This window comes from Suricata suricatta, chromosome 1 (assembly GCF_006229205.1).
Source record: "Suricata suricatta isolate VVHF042 chromosome 1, meerkat_22Aug2017_6uvM2_HiC, whole genome shotgun sequence".
NCBI classification, from domain to species: Eukaryota; Metazoa; Chordata; class Mammalia; order Carnivora; family Herpestidae; genus Suricata; species Suricata suricatta.
Genome location: NC_043700.1, coordinates 91,090,003 through 91,107,727, shown reverse-complemented (window position 1 = coordinate 91,107,727; position 17,725 = coordinate 91,090,003). Strand labels below are relative to the sequence as shown.

The following is a 17,725-nucleotide window of genomic DNA, read 5'->3' as shown; positions in this document are numbered from 1 at the left end:
TCACACCTATTTTCAAAGTGCCTAGTGATTGTCTCAATTGATTCTTTGATGCTTTTCTCAACCCCAGCAATTAATTTTATGACAAGTTTTTTAAATTCTTGATCTGGTATGTTGTCTAGATCTGCCTTGAGCAGTTCTGTGGCTGTGACTTCTTCCTGGAGGTTCTTCAGGGGAGAGTTCCTTCGTTTTTTCATTTTTGCTATTTTTCTGTCTCTTGTCACCTTTAGAGAGCTCGTTGAGCACTGCTTGCTGTGCCTTTGAATATTTTATTTCCCTACTCAGCGGTATTTGGGACTCGCTGTTTTGCACACTTTGGCTTGTTTCTTGGTGTAGCCCTAAGAAGGAAAACAGATAGACAAACACAGAGGGAACAGTAACACACAAACGCACAGACAAATCAAACAAACAAACACATTAAAAGGGGGAAAGAAAATAAAGAGAGTGGGGAGGAAAGAGATGAAAAGAGGAGAATAAAAGAAAAAGAAAAAGAAAAAAAGAAGGAAAAAAAATAAAGGGGGGGCAGAGACAATAAAGGACAGTGGACAGTCTAAAAGTGTATGACCCACTTGAGGGGAGAGGTAAGGGATGAGATATAGGAGAATATATCTGGATTGCAAGAAGGTAAGAAGAGGAAAAAAAGGGAGAAAGGAGAAAGGAAAATAAGGAGTAAAAATTTAAAAAAATTTAAGTTAAAAAAGTAATAATAATAAAAAATACGCACAGAAAAAGGCGAATAGAAAGAAAAAAGAAGAAAAAAAGAGAAAAAACTTATAAAAAAAGCAAAAAAAAAAAACCTAAAAAAACCAGCAGCTCCCTCTCGTGGATAGGTGTGGTTTGATGTGGTAGGTCTTGGAGGCTGCTCTCAGAGGCTCTGCCTTGGTGTTTGCAGAGATTAGATAGGCAGGCGGCACACCAAGTTCTGCTGAATAAGAACTGTAGGCCACTCTAATGAGTCTGATCTCCTTTTGCCGCGGTTGAGCAGAGTTGTATTTTCCAGGTCTACCTTGGTTCAAAATTCCAGTCCATGCACTCTTTATGCTACCACAGGGTGTTTTTGTTTTGGTTGCTGGTTTCTTAGAGGGAGTAATCGGTTTGTCTTGGCTCAGGCTGGGATTTCGGCTGACCCTGCCTGAGGCGAGATGCGCAGCAGGAGGTGAAGTGCGTGCGTGCGCACCGTCACACACCCAACCCCCAGTGGGGATCGTGTTAGCGGTAGCGTTGGGGGAGGAATGAGTGCGCAACTTTTGCCTGAGGCGGCGCTGCTGGAAATGAGCTGGGAGCTCCAGTAGCCTGGGCACGCACCCAGGTCTCCACTGCCGCCAATTCCCTGCTGGGATCACGCAGAGGTGGGGACTATTTTTTCCCTGTTGGCACCCGGGATTCAGGTTTCATGGGGCCAATGCTGGGGGCAAGATGTGCAGTGGAAATGAGGTGCGTGCTCCCACTCCCAAAACCGAGGTCGAAGTGAGCACCCCTATCACCGCCATGGCAGCGGTCGCCAACTCTTCGCCAAGATGGCGCCGGGCTGGAAGCTGTTCCTTCCCTTGCGCGCCACCTGGGTTCGGGATTCCGGCTACCCAGCAGTTATCTATGGAGTGAGCTTCTCTCTCCAAGCGCAGTTAAGCGTTCTTTCATCTTCCCCAGAGACAGTACTATGAGCGTGTTCAGTCTCTCTGTCTCTTCCCTTTGTCTCTCGGGTTCCGCACTTGCCCTGCGTTGGGCTGGGGCTCCCATCTCCCCTGCCAGTCTCGGGCTGGCCCGTTTTCCAATCTCCCCAGTTCGCACTCACTCACTCAGGTATCCTTCAGGTTCTCTTCCTTCTGGAGTCCATATTTTCTCCTTCCGCTCTTGCAGATGAGAGCAATGTCCTTCTCAGTTCAATCGATGGGACAGACGAAGTTTACAGAGCTCCCTTCCTCTCCGCCATCTTGGCTGCTCCCTTCCTCTCCGCCATCTTGGCTCCTCCTCTCTCTTCATTTCTTATTGTACAGGTCTAATAGCAATGAAATCTGTCAACTTTTGGTTTTTAGGAAAAGTTTGATTCTTTCTATTTTGAAAGATACTCTTATTGAGTATAAAATTCTTTGATGGTTCTAGGTATAGATATAGATATATGTATATAAATGTGTGTGACACACCAAGTATTTATCCTGCTTGTGGTTCTCTGAAATTAGTGAATTTATTGTTTTTTGTCTTTTATTCAGTTGGGAAATTTTTCATCTCTAAACTGATCAAATTTTTTTTGCCCTGTTTTCTTATTGTTTGTTCCCCTTCTGGGATTCCAATTACATGCACATTAGACTATTTATTAATATTTCACAGCTTTTAGTTGATCTGATCTTTTATTCTACTCTTTTTATAATTCATGTTGGATAATTTTGATTGACCTGTGTTCAATCATAGTTTTCCTGCTGAAATTCTATCATGCGTATTGTTTTCCTTTTCCATGAGATCCTTCAACATACTAATCTAATCATAGTTATTTTTTTTAAGTGGTTTCTTTTTTTTGAGTGAACAAAAGAATGTAAGTGGAGGAGGGGCAGAGAGAGAGGAAGACAGAAGATCTGAGTGGGCTCTGCACTGACAGCAGAGAGCCCAAAAATGTGGCTCAAACTCACCAACCACAAGGTCATAACCTGTGTCAAAGTTGACGCTTAACTGACTGAGTTACTCAGGCGCTCCCAATTATAGTTGCTTTAAAGTTCATTGTGTGAGCATGCCAGCAGGCATCTGTAAGTCTCATTCTGTTTAATTTTCTTGTTGTGTCTGTCTCATAAATTTTGACTGAATTCTATATTCTTGTTGCTTCATTATTGGTATATAGAAATGCAACGGATTTCTGCACATTGATTTTATATCCTGTGACTTTGCTGAATTTGTATATTAGTTCTAGCAATTTTTTGGAGTCTTTCAGGCATTCTACATGGAGTACTCCATGTCATCAGCAAATAGTGAAAGTTTCACTTCTAGTACTGTGTTAAATAACAATAGTGAAAGTGGACACTCCTGTCTTGTTCCTGACCAAAGAGGAAAAGCTTTCAGTTTTTCCCCATTGAGGAGAATATTATCTGTGGGTCTTTCATATTTTGCCTTTATGATATTGAGGTATGCTCCCTCTGTCCCTACTTTGCTGAGAGTTTTTATCAAGAATAGATTCTATACTTTGTCAAATGCTTTTTCTGCATGTATTGAGAGGATCATATCATTCTCATCCTTTCTTTTATTAATTTGGTTTATTATGTTGATTTGTGAATATTGAACCACACTTGCAGCTCAGGAATAAATCCAACTTGATCATGGTGAATAATTCTTTTCATGTGCTGTTGAATTTTCTTTGCTACTATCTTGTTGAGATCTTTTTCACCCATATTCATCAGGGATATTGGTCTGTAGTTTTCCTTTTTAGTGGAGTCTTTGGTTTTGGAATCAAGGAAATTCTGGCTTTGTAGAATGAGTTTGGAGCTTTCCTTCCATTTCTATATTTTGGAATAGTTTGAGAAGAAGAGATATTAACTGTTCTTTAAATATCTAGTAGAATATCCCTGGAAAGCCAGCTGGCCCTGGACTTTTGTTGTTAGGATATTTTTGATTACTAATTCAATTTCTTTGTTGATTATGGGTCTGTTTAAATTTTCTATTTCTTCCTGTTTCAGTTTGGTAGTTTATATGTCTCTAGAAATTTGTCCATTTCATCCAGCTTGCCCAGTTTCTTGGCATATAGTTTTTCATAATATTCTCTTATAATTGTTTGCATTTTTTTGGTGTTGGTTTCCAATCTCTCCTTTATCATTTTTGATTTTATCTATTTGATTCCTTTCTATTTGCCTTTTGATAAGTCTGGCTAAGGGGATTATCAATTTTGTTTATTCTTTCAAAGAACCAACTCTTATTTTTGTTTATCTGTTTTACTGTATTTTTTTTTTGTTTCTGTATCATTTATTTCTGCTCTTATCTTTATTTCCCTTCTGGTGGCTTTAGACTTTATTTGCTCTTCCTCTTCTAGATCCTTTAGGTTGTATATTTGAGATTTTTCTTGCTTCTTGAAATAGGCCTGAATTACAATATACTTTCCTCTTAGGATTGTCTTTACTGGATCCCAAAAGGTTTGGACTTTCATGTTTTCATTTTCATTTGCTTCATATATTTATAATTTCTTCTTTAATTTTCCCATTCATTCTTTAGTAGGATGTTCTTCATCCTCCATGTATTTGAGGGCTTTCCAAATTTTTTCTTGTGATTTCCAGTTTCATAAAGCATTGTGATCTAAAAATATCCATGGTATGATCTCGATTTTTTCTACCTGTTGAGTGCTGATTTGTGACCCTGTATGTGATCTTTTCTGGAGGATGTCCCATGTGCGTTCAAGAAGAATGTGTATTCTGCTTTAGGATGAAATGTTCTGAATATATCCGTTTAGTCCATGTGGTCCAGTGTGTCATTCAAAGCCATTTTTCCTTGTTGATTTTCTGCTTAGATGATCTGTCCATTGCTGTAAGTGGGGTGTTAAAGTCCACTGCTATTATGGTATTATTATCATTCAGTTCCTTTATGTTTGTTATTAATTGATTTATATATTTGGGTGCTTCCAAGTGGGGGCATAAATATTTACAATTGTTAGATTTTCTTGATGAATAGACCCCTTCTTCACCTCTTGTTACTGTCTTTGTTTTAAAATCTAGTTTTTCTGATGTAAGTATGGCTATTCTGGCCTTCTTTTAACATCCATTAGCATAACCAATGGTTCTCCATCCTGTCACTTTCAATCTACAGGTATCTTTAGGACTAAAATGAGTTTCTTATTGGCAACATATAGATGGGTCTTTTTTTTTTTTTTATCCATTCTAATACCCTATGTCTTTTGATTGGAACATTTAGTCCATATACACTCAGAGTAATTATTGAAAGATACAAATTTATTTATTGCCATTATGTAACTTTTAGAATTGGTGTTTCTGGTGATGTTCTCTGGTCCTTTCTAGTCTTTGTTGCTTTGGTCTTCTTTTTTTTTCTTCACTCAAAGAGTTCCCTTAAAATTTCTTGCAGGACTGGTTTAGTTGTCACAAACTCCTTTAGTTTTTGTTTGTCTAGGAAACACTTTATCTGTCCATCTATTCTGAATGACAGCCTTGCTGGATAAATAATTCTTGGCTGCATACTTTTCCCATTCAGCACAATGAATGTTTCCTGCCACTCCCTTCTGGCATGCCAAGTTTCAGTGGACAGGTGTGCTGCTAACATTGTGTGGCTATCTGTGTAGGTTAAGAACCTTCTTCTTTATGGCTGAGTAATATTCTGTCCTCACTCTATATGTATACCACATTTTCTTTATCCATTCATCAGTTGATGGACATTTTGTCACTATCCATAATTTGGCTCTTGTTGATAATGCTGCTGTAAACTTCAGGGTGCATGTATCACTTTGAATCAGCATTTTTGTATCCTTTGGGTAAATACCTAGTAGTGCAGTCTTTGGACCATAGAGTAATTCTTTTTTTTATTTAATATTTTATTTTATTTTTGATACAGGGAGAGACAGATCATGAGAGGGGGAGGGGCAGAGAGAGAAGGAGACACAGAACTGGAAGCAGGCTCCAGGCTCTGAGCTAGGTGTCAGCACAGAGCCCGATGCGGGGCTTGAACCCACGAACGTGAGATCTGACCTGAGCCGAAGTCGGAGGCTTAACCCACTGAGCCACTCAGGCACCCCTGGACCATAGAGTAATTCTATTCTTAACTTTTTGAGGGCCCTCCATGCTGTTTTCTATAGTGGCTGCACCAGTTTGCATTCCCACCAACAGTGTAAGAGAGTTCTCCTTTCCCCATATCCTCTCCAACATCTGTTGTTTTCTGTGTTATTAATGTTAGCTGTTCCAACAGGTGTGAGATGGTATCTTATTGTAGCTTTGATTTCCATTTCCCCAATGGTGAGTGATCTATCTGTTAGCCATCTGTATGTCTTCTTTGGAAAAATGTCTATTCATGTCTTCTGCCCATTTTTATTTATTGATTGATTGGTGGACTGACTGCAGGTTTTTATTGATTGATTTATTTCAGGAGTTGCCCATTTTTTAACTGGATTATTTCTTTTTTGGGTGTTGAGTTTGTTAAGTTCTTTATAATTTTTTATACTAACCCTTTATCAGATATGTCATTTGCAAATATCTTCTCCCATCCCAAAGGTTGCCTTTTTTTAATTGATTGCTTCCTTCACCACGCAGAAGCTTTTTATCTTAATGAAGTCCCAATAGTATCTTTTTAATTTGAACTTCCTTGCCTCAGGAGACATATCTAGTAAGAAGTTGCTATGGCTGACGTTAAAGAAGTTACTGCCTTTACTCTCCTCTAGGAGTTTGATGGTTTTCTCTCTCACATTGGGGTCTTTCATCCATTTTGAATTTATTTTTTTGTATAGTGTAAGAAAGTGATCCAGTTTCATTCTTCTGCATGTAGCTGTTCAGTTCTCCTAACACCATTTGTTGAAGAGACTGTCTTTTTTCCATTGGGCATTCTTTCCTGTTTTGTTGAAGGTAAGTTTACCATATAGTTGTGGGTCCATTTCTGGGTTTTCTCTTCTGTTCCATTGATCTATGTGTCTGACAGTCTTTTTCACAGAAATGGAAACCCTTATTCTCAAATTTATATGAAATTGCAAGGAGTCCTGAAAAGCCAAAACAATCTGAAAAAGGAAGAACAAAATTGAAGGACTAACATCTTATGACTTTGAAAGTTACTATAAAGCTTACTGGCATAAGGACAAATAGACCAATGGAATCAGTAGAGAGCCTAGAAATAAACCTTCATGTGTACAGTCAGCTTATTTTCAGCAAGGGTGCTAGGACTGTTCAGTAGAGAAAAGGATCATCTTTTCAACAAATGGTACTAGGAAAACTGAATATCCAACATGTAAAAGGATGATCCTGACCTTACACACCATACTAAATTGACAGTGGTTTCTTGAGTATGACACCAAAAGCAGAGAAAGAAAAAGTAAATCATACCTCATCATCATTAAGAACTTTTATGGATCAAAAGTTACTACCAAAGTCAAATGACAGCTTAGCCAATAGGAGAAAATATTTGCAAATCAGATATCTGATAAGGAATTAATATTTAGAATATATAAAGAACTCCAAAAACTTGACAAACCCAGTTCAAAAATGGGCAAGGGATTTGAATAGACTTTTTTCAAAGAAGATATACAAACTGGCCAATAAGCCCATGAAAAGATATTCAACATCATTAGTCATTAGGGAAATGCAAGTCAAAAACCACAATGAGATACCTCTTCACACCCACTAGGATGGTATTATGGTGTCTCCTTAAAATTATATGACGTCTTAACCCCCAGTGTTACTACATTTGGAGATATTATAGCCTTTAAGGAGACCATTAAAGTTAAATGAAGTCATAAAGATGGGTCCCTAATTTAATAGGACAGGTGTTATAAGAAGAGGACATATATCTTTCTGCATATACAGAGAGGAAATGCCACATGAAGACAAATTGAGAAGGTAGCTCTCAGTAAGCTTGGAAGAGAGGCCTCACCAGAAACTAGTGCTACTGGCACTTTGATCTTGGACTTTGTAAGAGTGCTGACAATATGGACTCTATCTTTGGCATTCCATCATGTTCTTCTCCATGCAATGACCTCCTTTGGGGCTAGGTGTTCCAGGCCCATTGGAGGTTATGCCCTAGCTGGAATGAGGAAAGGCTTATTCTGATTATCCCTCTGGTGTATAGATTGTACCACTTTAGATAACTAGTTGAGTTCCCTCTGGCACACAGATGGCACCACTTTAGATAATTAACCTTGGATCCCACCACGATGATCCCCCCATTCTATACATTCTATGGATTAAGGTCTGGACTTTGTGGAAAATGGCTGCATAATGCTGAGATTATCGGTCCACCCAATCCCCCTGTCAGTAATGTTGCCCTGAATAAAACTCTGTGTAAACAGTATGGAATGGCTTGCTTCATTTTTTGGTCTCAAAGTGCCTTCTCAGTCTGGAGAATATTTTACTGTCCCTCCTCTACCAACATAAATTTCTGTTGGTTAAGCCATCCAGTCTGTGGTATCTTGTTATGGCAGCCTGAGCTGTCTAATACATACATACATATGTAATACATAATACATAAATATATATGTGTGTGTGTATGTGTATTTTTTTAACTGAAAAGTGTGAAGATATATAGAAACTGGAACCCTTGTTCATTGCTTGTGAAAATATAAAATGCTTCAGCCACTTTGTAAAGCAGTTTGGCATTTTTTCAAAATGTTAAAACATAGATTACCATATGACCCAGTTATTCTACTCCTAGGTACATATCCAAAAGAATTGAGTTGAACAAACACTTTTATGTCCTTATTTATAGAAATATTATCCATAATAGCCAAAAGACAAAAACAATCCAAGTGTCTATTAATAGATGACTGCATAAACACAATATGGTATATACATACCGTGGAATATTATTCAACCATATAAAAGAATGAAATTTTAATTTATGCAACAACATAAGTTAGTTGAAGTTAGTTCAAATGAAAGAGTTGAAGAAAGCCTATATTTTAATAATGGAGTGCAGATGAAAAGGAAAAACAAATTTAGGTGAGATTTCAGAAGTGGAATTGATATACAGGTTTGTCTTTGGATTCATAAAATTATTATTATTATTCATAAAATAATAATTTTGTGCCAGATTTTATTCCTCATTTCCACTTACCTGTACACCATTTACCCGATTACTCAAGAAAATTGAAATTTTCTCTAGTACCCTAAGAAACTAAACTAAATAATGGATCAGGAATAGGAACAAGCTAGTTATTCAGTTATGTGATTCTGCTTACTGCTTTAGTTTGAAAATTTATAACCATGTTCTTTATCAATTTCTACATATACCTATGTGTTGAACATAAATAGCAATTCAAATATATATATTTATGTCTTAGTTTTAGGGACTAATGTCTTTTCCACTGTTCAGACTCAATAACAAATAGTACAAATTGGTTTAAACACTTGGTTCTTGATATTTCAGTTTGAAGGCTTTTTTCCCCCCTCCTCAAACAGCGGTTCAAGTGCCTCGCCTTCAGAAGGTACACCACTAGTAGAAAGTTATGGATGTACTCCTCATTCATTCCCAAAGTTCCAGCACCCTTCTCATGAACTTTTGAAGGAAAATGGCTTTACCCAACAAGTGTACCACAAGTATCGTCGAAGATGCCTAAGTGGTAAGATGTTTGTCCTTAAAATAACTGTATTTTAAATTAAAAAGTATGACACTTAATATCAGGTTAAGATATTCTTTTTTTATAATTACCTTAAGTAAATATGTTTATAAATATTTTTATTCATGTATTTTGTAGGTTATGTACATTAGGAAATGAAATTTAGTATATTCTTGTTACTATTGGCAAATGCTTAAATTTGAGCAATAAGTCAGAAAATGGATTAATATTTGCTCCTTATTTAGAAGAAAGCCAAGTACATTTTGGAGATGAATATGTTTTAGTTTTCCCTATTTTAAGTTACATAAAATGTCTGCTGTTTTGACTTTAATAAGTATCTTTAACAAAAAAATGTTTTATTATTTTAACTTTTTCCAGAGAGAAAACGCTTGGGAATTGGCCAGTCCCAAGAAATGAATACCCTCTTTCGTTTCTGGTCCTTTTTCCTCAGAGATCACTTCAATAAAAAAATGTATGAGGAATTTAGACAACTTGCTTGGGAAGATGCAAAAGAAAATTACAGGTCAAATATTTTCTCACATTTTACAGTTGGAATTTTCAAAACAGTAATTTAAGAGGTGGTTAGAATAGCCCAGTTTTAAACTGTGAAAGTAGAACAACATAGCTGGAGACAGGGCTGTACTAGTTTGCTATTGCTGCACAGCAAATTACCCCAAAACTCAAGATGAAAACAACATTTATCAGTTTACATTTCTTTTTTTTTTAAATTTTTTTAATGTTTTATTTATTTTTAATACAGAGAGAGAGAGCATGAAGGGGGAGGGGCAGAGAGAGAGAAGGAGACACAGAACTGGAAGCAGGCTCCAGGCTCTGAGCTAGCTGTTAGCACAGAGCCTGACGCGGGGCTCGAACCCACGAACGTGAGATCTGACCTGAGCCAAAGTCGGAGGCTTAACCGACTGAACCACCCAGGCACCCCCTGTTTACATTTCTAAGGGCCAAGACTTTATGAACAACGTAGCTGGGTGGTTCTGACCCAAATGTCTCCTGTGCAGTCAAGGTGTCAGACCCGGCTGCAGTCTCAAAGACTTGACTCAGGCTGGAGGATCCTCTTCAAGCTTATTTACATGGCTAAGGCTTCAGTTCTTCACCACATGGGCCACCACTGGGCATTTAATGACATGATTTCAGAGCAAACAATCTAAGAAAGGTGGAGAACTTACAAGATGGAAGCCTTGGTGTCTTGTATAACCTATGCTTGAAAGTGACATACTATCACTTCTGCCACATTGTATTGTGGCTTGTGGCACACAGACCAACCTTGGTCGCATCCCTGATAGGAGATTACCCAAGGTTGTGAATACCAGAAGGTAGGATCATTTGGAACCATCTTAGGGGTTGATGCAAAGGCCAAATGAAATTTGAAAGAGCCGTTAGAGATTCTATTGCATGTGCACACACATCCCCAAATTGATAAATATTTAGAGCCAAATTAGTTGTTAAGATGCCTTATCCCAAGAAAAAATAAGGCCTCTCATGATATGTCCATACTCATCTGTCAAGTCTCATTTTTTTCCTTCTAGTGCTCTAGTCTAGGCAACAGTAGTATGAAACGTGTTCTCTGAAAGACCCAAGTTCTTGTCTCTAGATGGCTATATGTATTCTTACCTCTGCTTATTCTGCTTATCTCTTCTTCCTCCCTCTGCTTTGCTAACTCATTCTTTTCATCCAGGCTAGACCTTGCTTCCTTGAGAAATGTTCAGAATTAGTTTTGACAGTTTTATAGGGCAGAGTTGGGACCAGACTGAAAGAGTCAGAAGGAACATGAAGTAGACTCATGCAAACACTTTATTCCTGGAAAGGAAAGAGGAAGAAGAGATGGAAAGAAGAAAAAATGATAATTGTATGCTCAATATTTACTTAAATTTACCATTCTTCAAGTTCTAAAAATGGATTGTACTTGTAAATCTTAAATAAGAATATGTTGTTAACCAATACTGTGATCTTTGAGATCACAGATAAATTTTTCTGGAAAAAAATTGCTTTTGCCCTGACTTGTGAAAAAATAGACTTTAATTCTCATCCATAATCTTTATCTTCATTAGGAATGATAGAATCATAATTTGTGTACTTCTATTTCTCTCACTTCTTTTCCTGACGTCTCTACTCATTCCTGAACTGTTTAATAATGTTCTTGAATTTAAGTATATAGTCTTTCTCATCACAGTTTTAATAGCTACTGCCAGTTAACCAAATTGGATACAAAAGGCAAAATTTGCCATTTCTGATTTTGATGTTATTCAAATACATCGACAGCAAAACATTTTGATGTTATTTAAACTTTGGTTTACTACTTATTAGTGGGTTATGAAATCAATTTAGTAGCTTGAAAAATGTCAGACTGCACCAAACCTAGTAAGGTTAAATTTTTTTATAATTTATACATACATGCAAATTTAGAACTGTTTGCAAAACTTATGTATGCTTTTATGTGTACATATATATGTGATTATTGTGTCACCAGATAAAATATTTTTCTTACTATTGGATTTAGAAAAGTTTGAAGGGTGCCTGGGTGGCTCATTTGGTTGACCATCCAACTCTTGATTTCAGCTTAGGTCATGATCCCAGGGTCTTGGGATTCTTGTTTAAGATTCTTTCTCTCCCTTGTGCTCTCTCTCTCTAAAATAAAAAGAAAAGTTTGAAAGCCACTGTTATAATTAATCTCAGGCTCTTTTGCTGTTTCTGCAAACAATTTCTGTTTGTTCTTTAGGACTTTCTAATAACTTTCTGATATGCCCATGCCCATTCCCTAGGTTGGGAATTTTTCTGTGTTCCTATATTAGTCTGTATGTTTCTAGTAGCTTTTTAACACATAATTTTGGGTCTGTTTCTGCAATGTTGATGACTAACCTGGATTAGCTGTTCCTTAGAAAGTATGTAGCACAGTTGTTAAGCATCTGAAGGCTTTGAAATCAGGCCTAAATTCAAATCCCAGCCTACTAACTCACTGTGAGTTGGCAAGTTATTAATCAAAATAAGCTTTAGCTTCTTTATCTATAAAGTAGGGGAAATTGTGGTGGATACCCTCAAAGGGTTGTTGTGAATATTGAACAAAACAACAAAACAGAAGATGTAAGGTCTTAACATATTATCTGATATACAGTAAGTGCTCAATAAATTGTTATTGTTATTAGAAGATCAGTACTGAATCTATCCATTGACTAAATTAGCAGTAGGATAGTTTTAAGAAGGAAGGAGAAAAATAACCTTTATTATCTTTAATGTGCCATCCCTGGTCTAAGTGGTTTATAAATACTATGTCATCTATTTTTGAAAAGTAGGATATTTTTATCCCCATTTTCAGGGATGTAATTACAGGCTTAGAATTCAAATATAGTTCTTTTTGCTTCTCATCCTTTATATTTTCTATTCATCTAAGCTATCTCACAATGAGGGGTAAGTGAATAAATGGCAACTGAGAGGGTGGCCATTTGCCCCTGCCCCTCACTCCAGCAGTTATGCTACATAGTTGGATTGTTATTAATGTTACACTTTTGGGGGGAAAATGTCATACTTTTTGTTTTGGAATTGGTTTGCTAAAAAATAAGATTAAAAATCTAAATATTGTAGTAGTCTATTGGCCTTTTCCAATAACTTCTAAGAATTCTAACATTCTTCTTCAAGTCATTTACTTGATAAAACCCAAAAAGTTCTCAATTCTGCTTGAAAGAAAGAAAGAAAGAGAGAGAAAGAAAAGAAGAAGGAGAAGGAGAAGAAGAAGAAAAGAAGGAGAAGGAGAAGAAGAAGAAGAAGACGATGACGACGATGACAAGACAGAGGCATAGGCTTCACTGCCAAAGATTTGCATTTCATTGGTTTGGAGCAAAGCCTTGGCACCCATATTTTTTAAAAGCACTCCAGATGATTTTTATATATAGCCAAGGTTGAGATATCAATGATTTATATTTGTTTACATAAAAATATATACATTAATATCAATATAATATCCCATGAGAGGAGTATCAAAGCGTCTTTGTCATTTCTGAGCTGGTGGTTATTTAGTCCTTGGTCCCCTTACCCTTCAGTCATATAAGCTCAAAGAATAATATCATTTATGGCTACCAAAACGAGGAGCTCAGGTCAGTGTGTGACTGTAGTTGGTAGTCCTACATTTCTCTTGGTGGCTTGCCAAGAAACCCATTTATTCTTCTGGACAGACCACTACTTTCCATCTTGTAAATAAGCTAGTTACAAAAGACACACACACACACACACATTTTATAAAAGATACTTTGCTAAAATAATTATAATCAGTACATACATCAGAAATCAAATTTCCTTGTTTTTCTTTTAAAACTACCTAGAAAATCTAAGACAAATTTTGGACAGTGGATCAGCAAAGTACATAGGCTCAATCTTTAATGGTGATGAGCAGAAGCCATCACACCTGTTTGTGAATAAAAGCCAGGCAAAATTATGTTACCAGTAATAAAGAAATTGTCATATTTATTCCACTAAGGCACCCAGAATGACTTAAAGATTCTAACTAGGAATCTATTAATTGTGACTTGTGTTAGTTGAGTAAGCTAGACACGGTCCTTTTACTACTGTTCGGAAGACTGTGTTCACTGTCATGGCTTCTGCTCATCATCATTAATTAAAGATTGAGCCCATGTAGTTTGCTGATCCACTGTCCAAAATTTGTCTTGGATTTTCTAGGTAGTTTTAAAGGAAAACAAGGAAATTTGATTTCTGATTTATGTGGTGATTATAATTATTTTAGCAAAATATCTTTTATAAAATGTACTTTATAACTAAAGTAGGGAAGATATATTAGGAACCATTTAATTAGGTTTGTCATTTATAGTTGAATAGGTCACCTACACATAGGATCTAGGGCACAAGATTATTGTCTTGATCTCTCTTGAGTAAAGTAAATACTCTATGTTCAAGAGTATTTAAAACCATGCACAAATACACCATTATGAATCTTGGTTTGGGAAAAATCTAAAACATTCTTAATGTCACTGAACCTTTTGACCATTTCTTTGGAAATACCAGAAAGAAATCCTCTGTCCAAAGGAGCTATACTCTGGTTGTCCACAGGCTGCCTGTCATTCTGCAGGTTCCCAATATAGTTCTATGAGATGCTGTGGCTAGTGAACAAAAATAGCAAAGCCATCCACGGATTACTAATTAACCATTTCAACTAAAAAACCCTGCATCTTAAAAATTACATTTAAGCCTTTAATTTAATTTAATTTAATTTAATTTAATTTTTGCTTGGGGTTGTTTGTGCCATGTTTCCTTGTTTCAGTGCTGCTAAGTATGAAATCTTTGCATTGTCATAGCAGAATTTTTACTCTAAACCATTTATTTCCTTTCCTCAGGTATGGATTAGAATGTCTGTTCAGGTTTTACAGTTATGGACTAGAAAAAAAATTCAGACAAGAAATTTTTAAGGATTTCCAAGAAGAAACCATAAAAGACTACGAATCTGGTAAAACAAAACAAAAAACCCCAATAACCTTATTCTACTTAGAAATTGTAAACCTGAGTCAGTAAGTAGGGAGAGTTCATAACTCTTTTTTTCAGAATAGGCTGTTTAAGGCCGTCAGGCCACTATTACAGTTCTTGATGAAGGATGGATGGAGCACCATATAGTAAGAAGGTCGTTCCTGTGAGGTATCAGAAAGTAACCACACCCATATGTTTCCTTTATGAAGTAGTATTTTGCCATTTTTCCCTTGACAAACATGAAGACGATACTCACTGATGTTCCATTACTTGAAAATTCTTTGTAACATCAGCAGGTATGCTTGGATAGATGGAACAGCACAGTGGGGAACAGTGTGGATTTTGGGTTAGATTCATAGGTCTGAGTCCCATTTCCACTACTTATAAGCTGTGTGACCTTGGTTAAGTTACTTAATTTTGTTAGCCTCGGTTTACTCATCAGTAATACACATAAGTACCTACATTACAGGGTTATATATGGTTCGAATTTAGTATATAAAAGCCATTTAAATAATATCTGTTACATAGTAGATGCTTACTAAATGTTAGCTGCCATTATTATTACAACATCTTATTCTCAAGAACTAGATAAAGTAATTGCTGGTAGGATCATGTTCAATATGAATCATTTTTAAAATTCTATATAATTTAACATATATACTTTTCTTTTTTTGTTATTAGGTCAGCTGTATGGATTAGAAAAGTTTTGGGCTTATCTAAAATATTCTCAATCTAAGACACAGTCTATTGACCCAAAACTTCAGGAATACCTCTGTAGCTTTAAGAAGTTAGAAGACTTCCGCATTGATGTAAGTTTTAAGTCCTTTCTTCTATAGTCTTTTTATTACCTTTAGATTTTGAGCTATCAATGACTTTAATTAACTTTGATTTTACAACTTTGATTTTTTAACTTTTTATTTCTCAATTTAAATTTTCTAGTTTGAAATCAAACTTTAAAACAGGTGCAGAAATAGTACAGAAAATTTCCATGTACTGTGTTTACCCAGATTTCCCAAATATTAACATCTTACATAACCACAATCCAATTGTCAGTTCACTTTAATTTTGATAAACCCCTATAATTAAACACTTTATAGATTTAGTAACTATTATGTAGGTATGTTATTAATTTCTCACACCAACTTGAAACATTTTCACTTTCTATGTACCTTAATCCTATAGTTTTTGTAATATGTGCTACTGTAACAAGCATTTAGGTTTTCCCACACATAATAAGAATGTTATATGCACATGTAGGAACAGGAGAGTAAGCTTTAAACACTTTAATTCAAGAGGACAAGGAAAGCATTACAAGAATGGGATGAAAATAAGATAAAGGAAAAGGAGGAAAAAGAGAAGGAGAGAAGAATCAAAATAGAAAAAAGAGAGGTGGAAGAATGCTAGGTCCATCTCTGCTTGGTGCTGTAATTTGTTTGTCTTATATTTTGTGTACATAGGTTTGATGTCCTAGAGATGGAATTAATAGAAGTGCCTGTATCTGGAGTTAAAGTGTTTCTAGAGTGGTCTAGCCACTCTAGCAAAGAGAAACATCTTTTCTCTGTAATAGTGACTTTTGCCCTATCTGCACAGGAACTAACAATTCAGGCCTCCTCTTTTAAATACAATAGAAGATTGGAAAGGAGGTTATGGTCTTAACTTGTCTACAAATGAAAATATTAGTCTGGTGGTGTATAGCTCTGTGCTCCAAAATCTTTGTAATTGAAATGGCCTTAAAAGCTGCCTTTTTTTTTTTTTTTTTAAGTGCAGAATATTTTTTCACTGCCTACCCTTGCTTGCAGTCCAAGGAGATTTGGGAGCTTTATAGATATTTATGTTTGAAAATGTTTAAAATTAGTACATCAGTAATGCTTTCCAGTCTCCTTATCCTAGAAACCCTAGATAAACTTGCTAAAGATTATTTAACTTGGTGTCTCCTTGCCCCTTGCTACTTTCATTTATCTGTTAAACATTACCATTCAAACAAGCCTGGGATAGTTGTCTAGGGTTGAAAGGGACCGGAATTGACAGAAGTTGAATAAAGCAGAAAAATAGCCTATTTGAAACATTTTCTTTGAGACAGGGAACTCAGCCTTATATTTATGCCCTGCAATGTAGTTCAAGCCCCAAAACATATGAGAATCTTGATAAACACGTGTTGAGTGAAAGAATGAACAAATACTAGTAGGATGATTTAGTTGAGGAAGAAATGTAATACCTTAAATTGCTGATCAATTTTTGTTACGCTAATAAAATCTACTCAAGTGCCAACTTAGTTTCCTTTTTTGTTGAAAAAGTCTGGCCTTAGATTTTGAAGGGAGGAAAAATAGTAAAATTGTCGCTATATTGTCTTTCATAATTTGCAGCCCCCTATTAGTGAGGAATTTGGAAGAAAAAGACATCCATCTACTTCTGGTGAGGACAGTAGTCGTCATAGACTTCCATCTAATTTCTCTACAAAGCTACCAACTGCTGCTAAGCCTGCATCTGCTCATCAGCTTTAGGTCCCAATAATCTCTCCCAGAAGGAATACTTCACAGGAGTCCGTGACAATTCACACCAGAAAAGTGCTGCCTCAGTTTCAACAGATGGTGAAATGCCTGAGAAATAGACTCTTAATGAAAGTTGTTTGCCCTTGAAATCAACATTTACATCAGTATTTACTTGGGAAAAATCTTCTGATGTTTGATTGTGATAATCACAAAAAAGAAAAAGGGAGAAAAGTGGTAGCGTTTTTTTCTAACAAGATAAATTCTAAAAACATTTCCCCTGATGTCATGAGCAAGTATAGTTTTGGTGACCTTTTATAGAGATCCTCTAGTAATGTATTTTGGTCTCAGTATTTCTTTTTTAAGCAATTGTTTACAAGAACAGCATTCCTTAAATATATACAAAACAATACAAGGAATGCCTACCTAACATTTCAGCTCATACTTCTTAAAGAAGATCTAGTATGTTGTATTCATCTCTTCTATAGAGCTTTCCTAAAGAATCCAATTACCCCATTATCAATTCATATTT

At 36.1% G+C, this 17,725-nt stretch overlaps 1 protein-coding gene across 1 annotated transcript in view; it reads left to right on the top strand.

The window, feature by feature from the left end:
• The window catches only part of LARP1B (La ribonucleoprotein domain family member 1B), a 128,297-nt gene extending 110,828 nt beyond the window's left edge, over positions 1–17,469 (top strand). The window contains exons 15-19 of the mRNA XM_029941096.1: positions 9,069–9,229; positions 9,605–9,749; positions 14,581–14,690; positions 15,389–15,516; positions 17,071–17,469. Of these exons, the coding sequence (XP_029796956.1) occupies positions 9,069–9,229; positions 9,605–9,749; positions 14,581–14,690; positions 15,389–15,516; positions 17,071–17,208 (682 nt within the window). The 3' untranslated portion in view covers positions 17,209–17,469. The remainder of the gene's footprint in view (positions 1–9,068; positions 9,230–9,604; positions 9,750–14,580; positions 14,691–15,388; positions 15,517–17,070) is intronic.
• Positions 17,470–17,725: the final 256 nt, after the last annotated feature.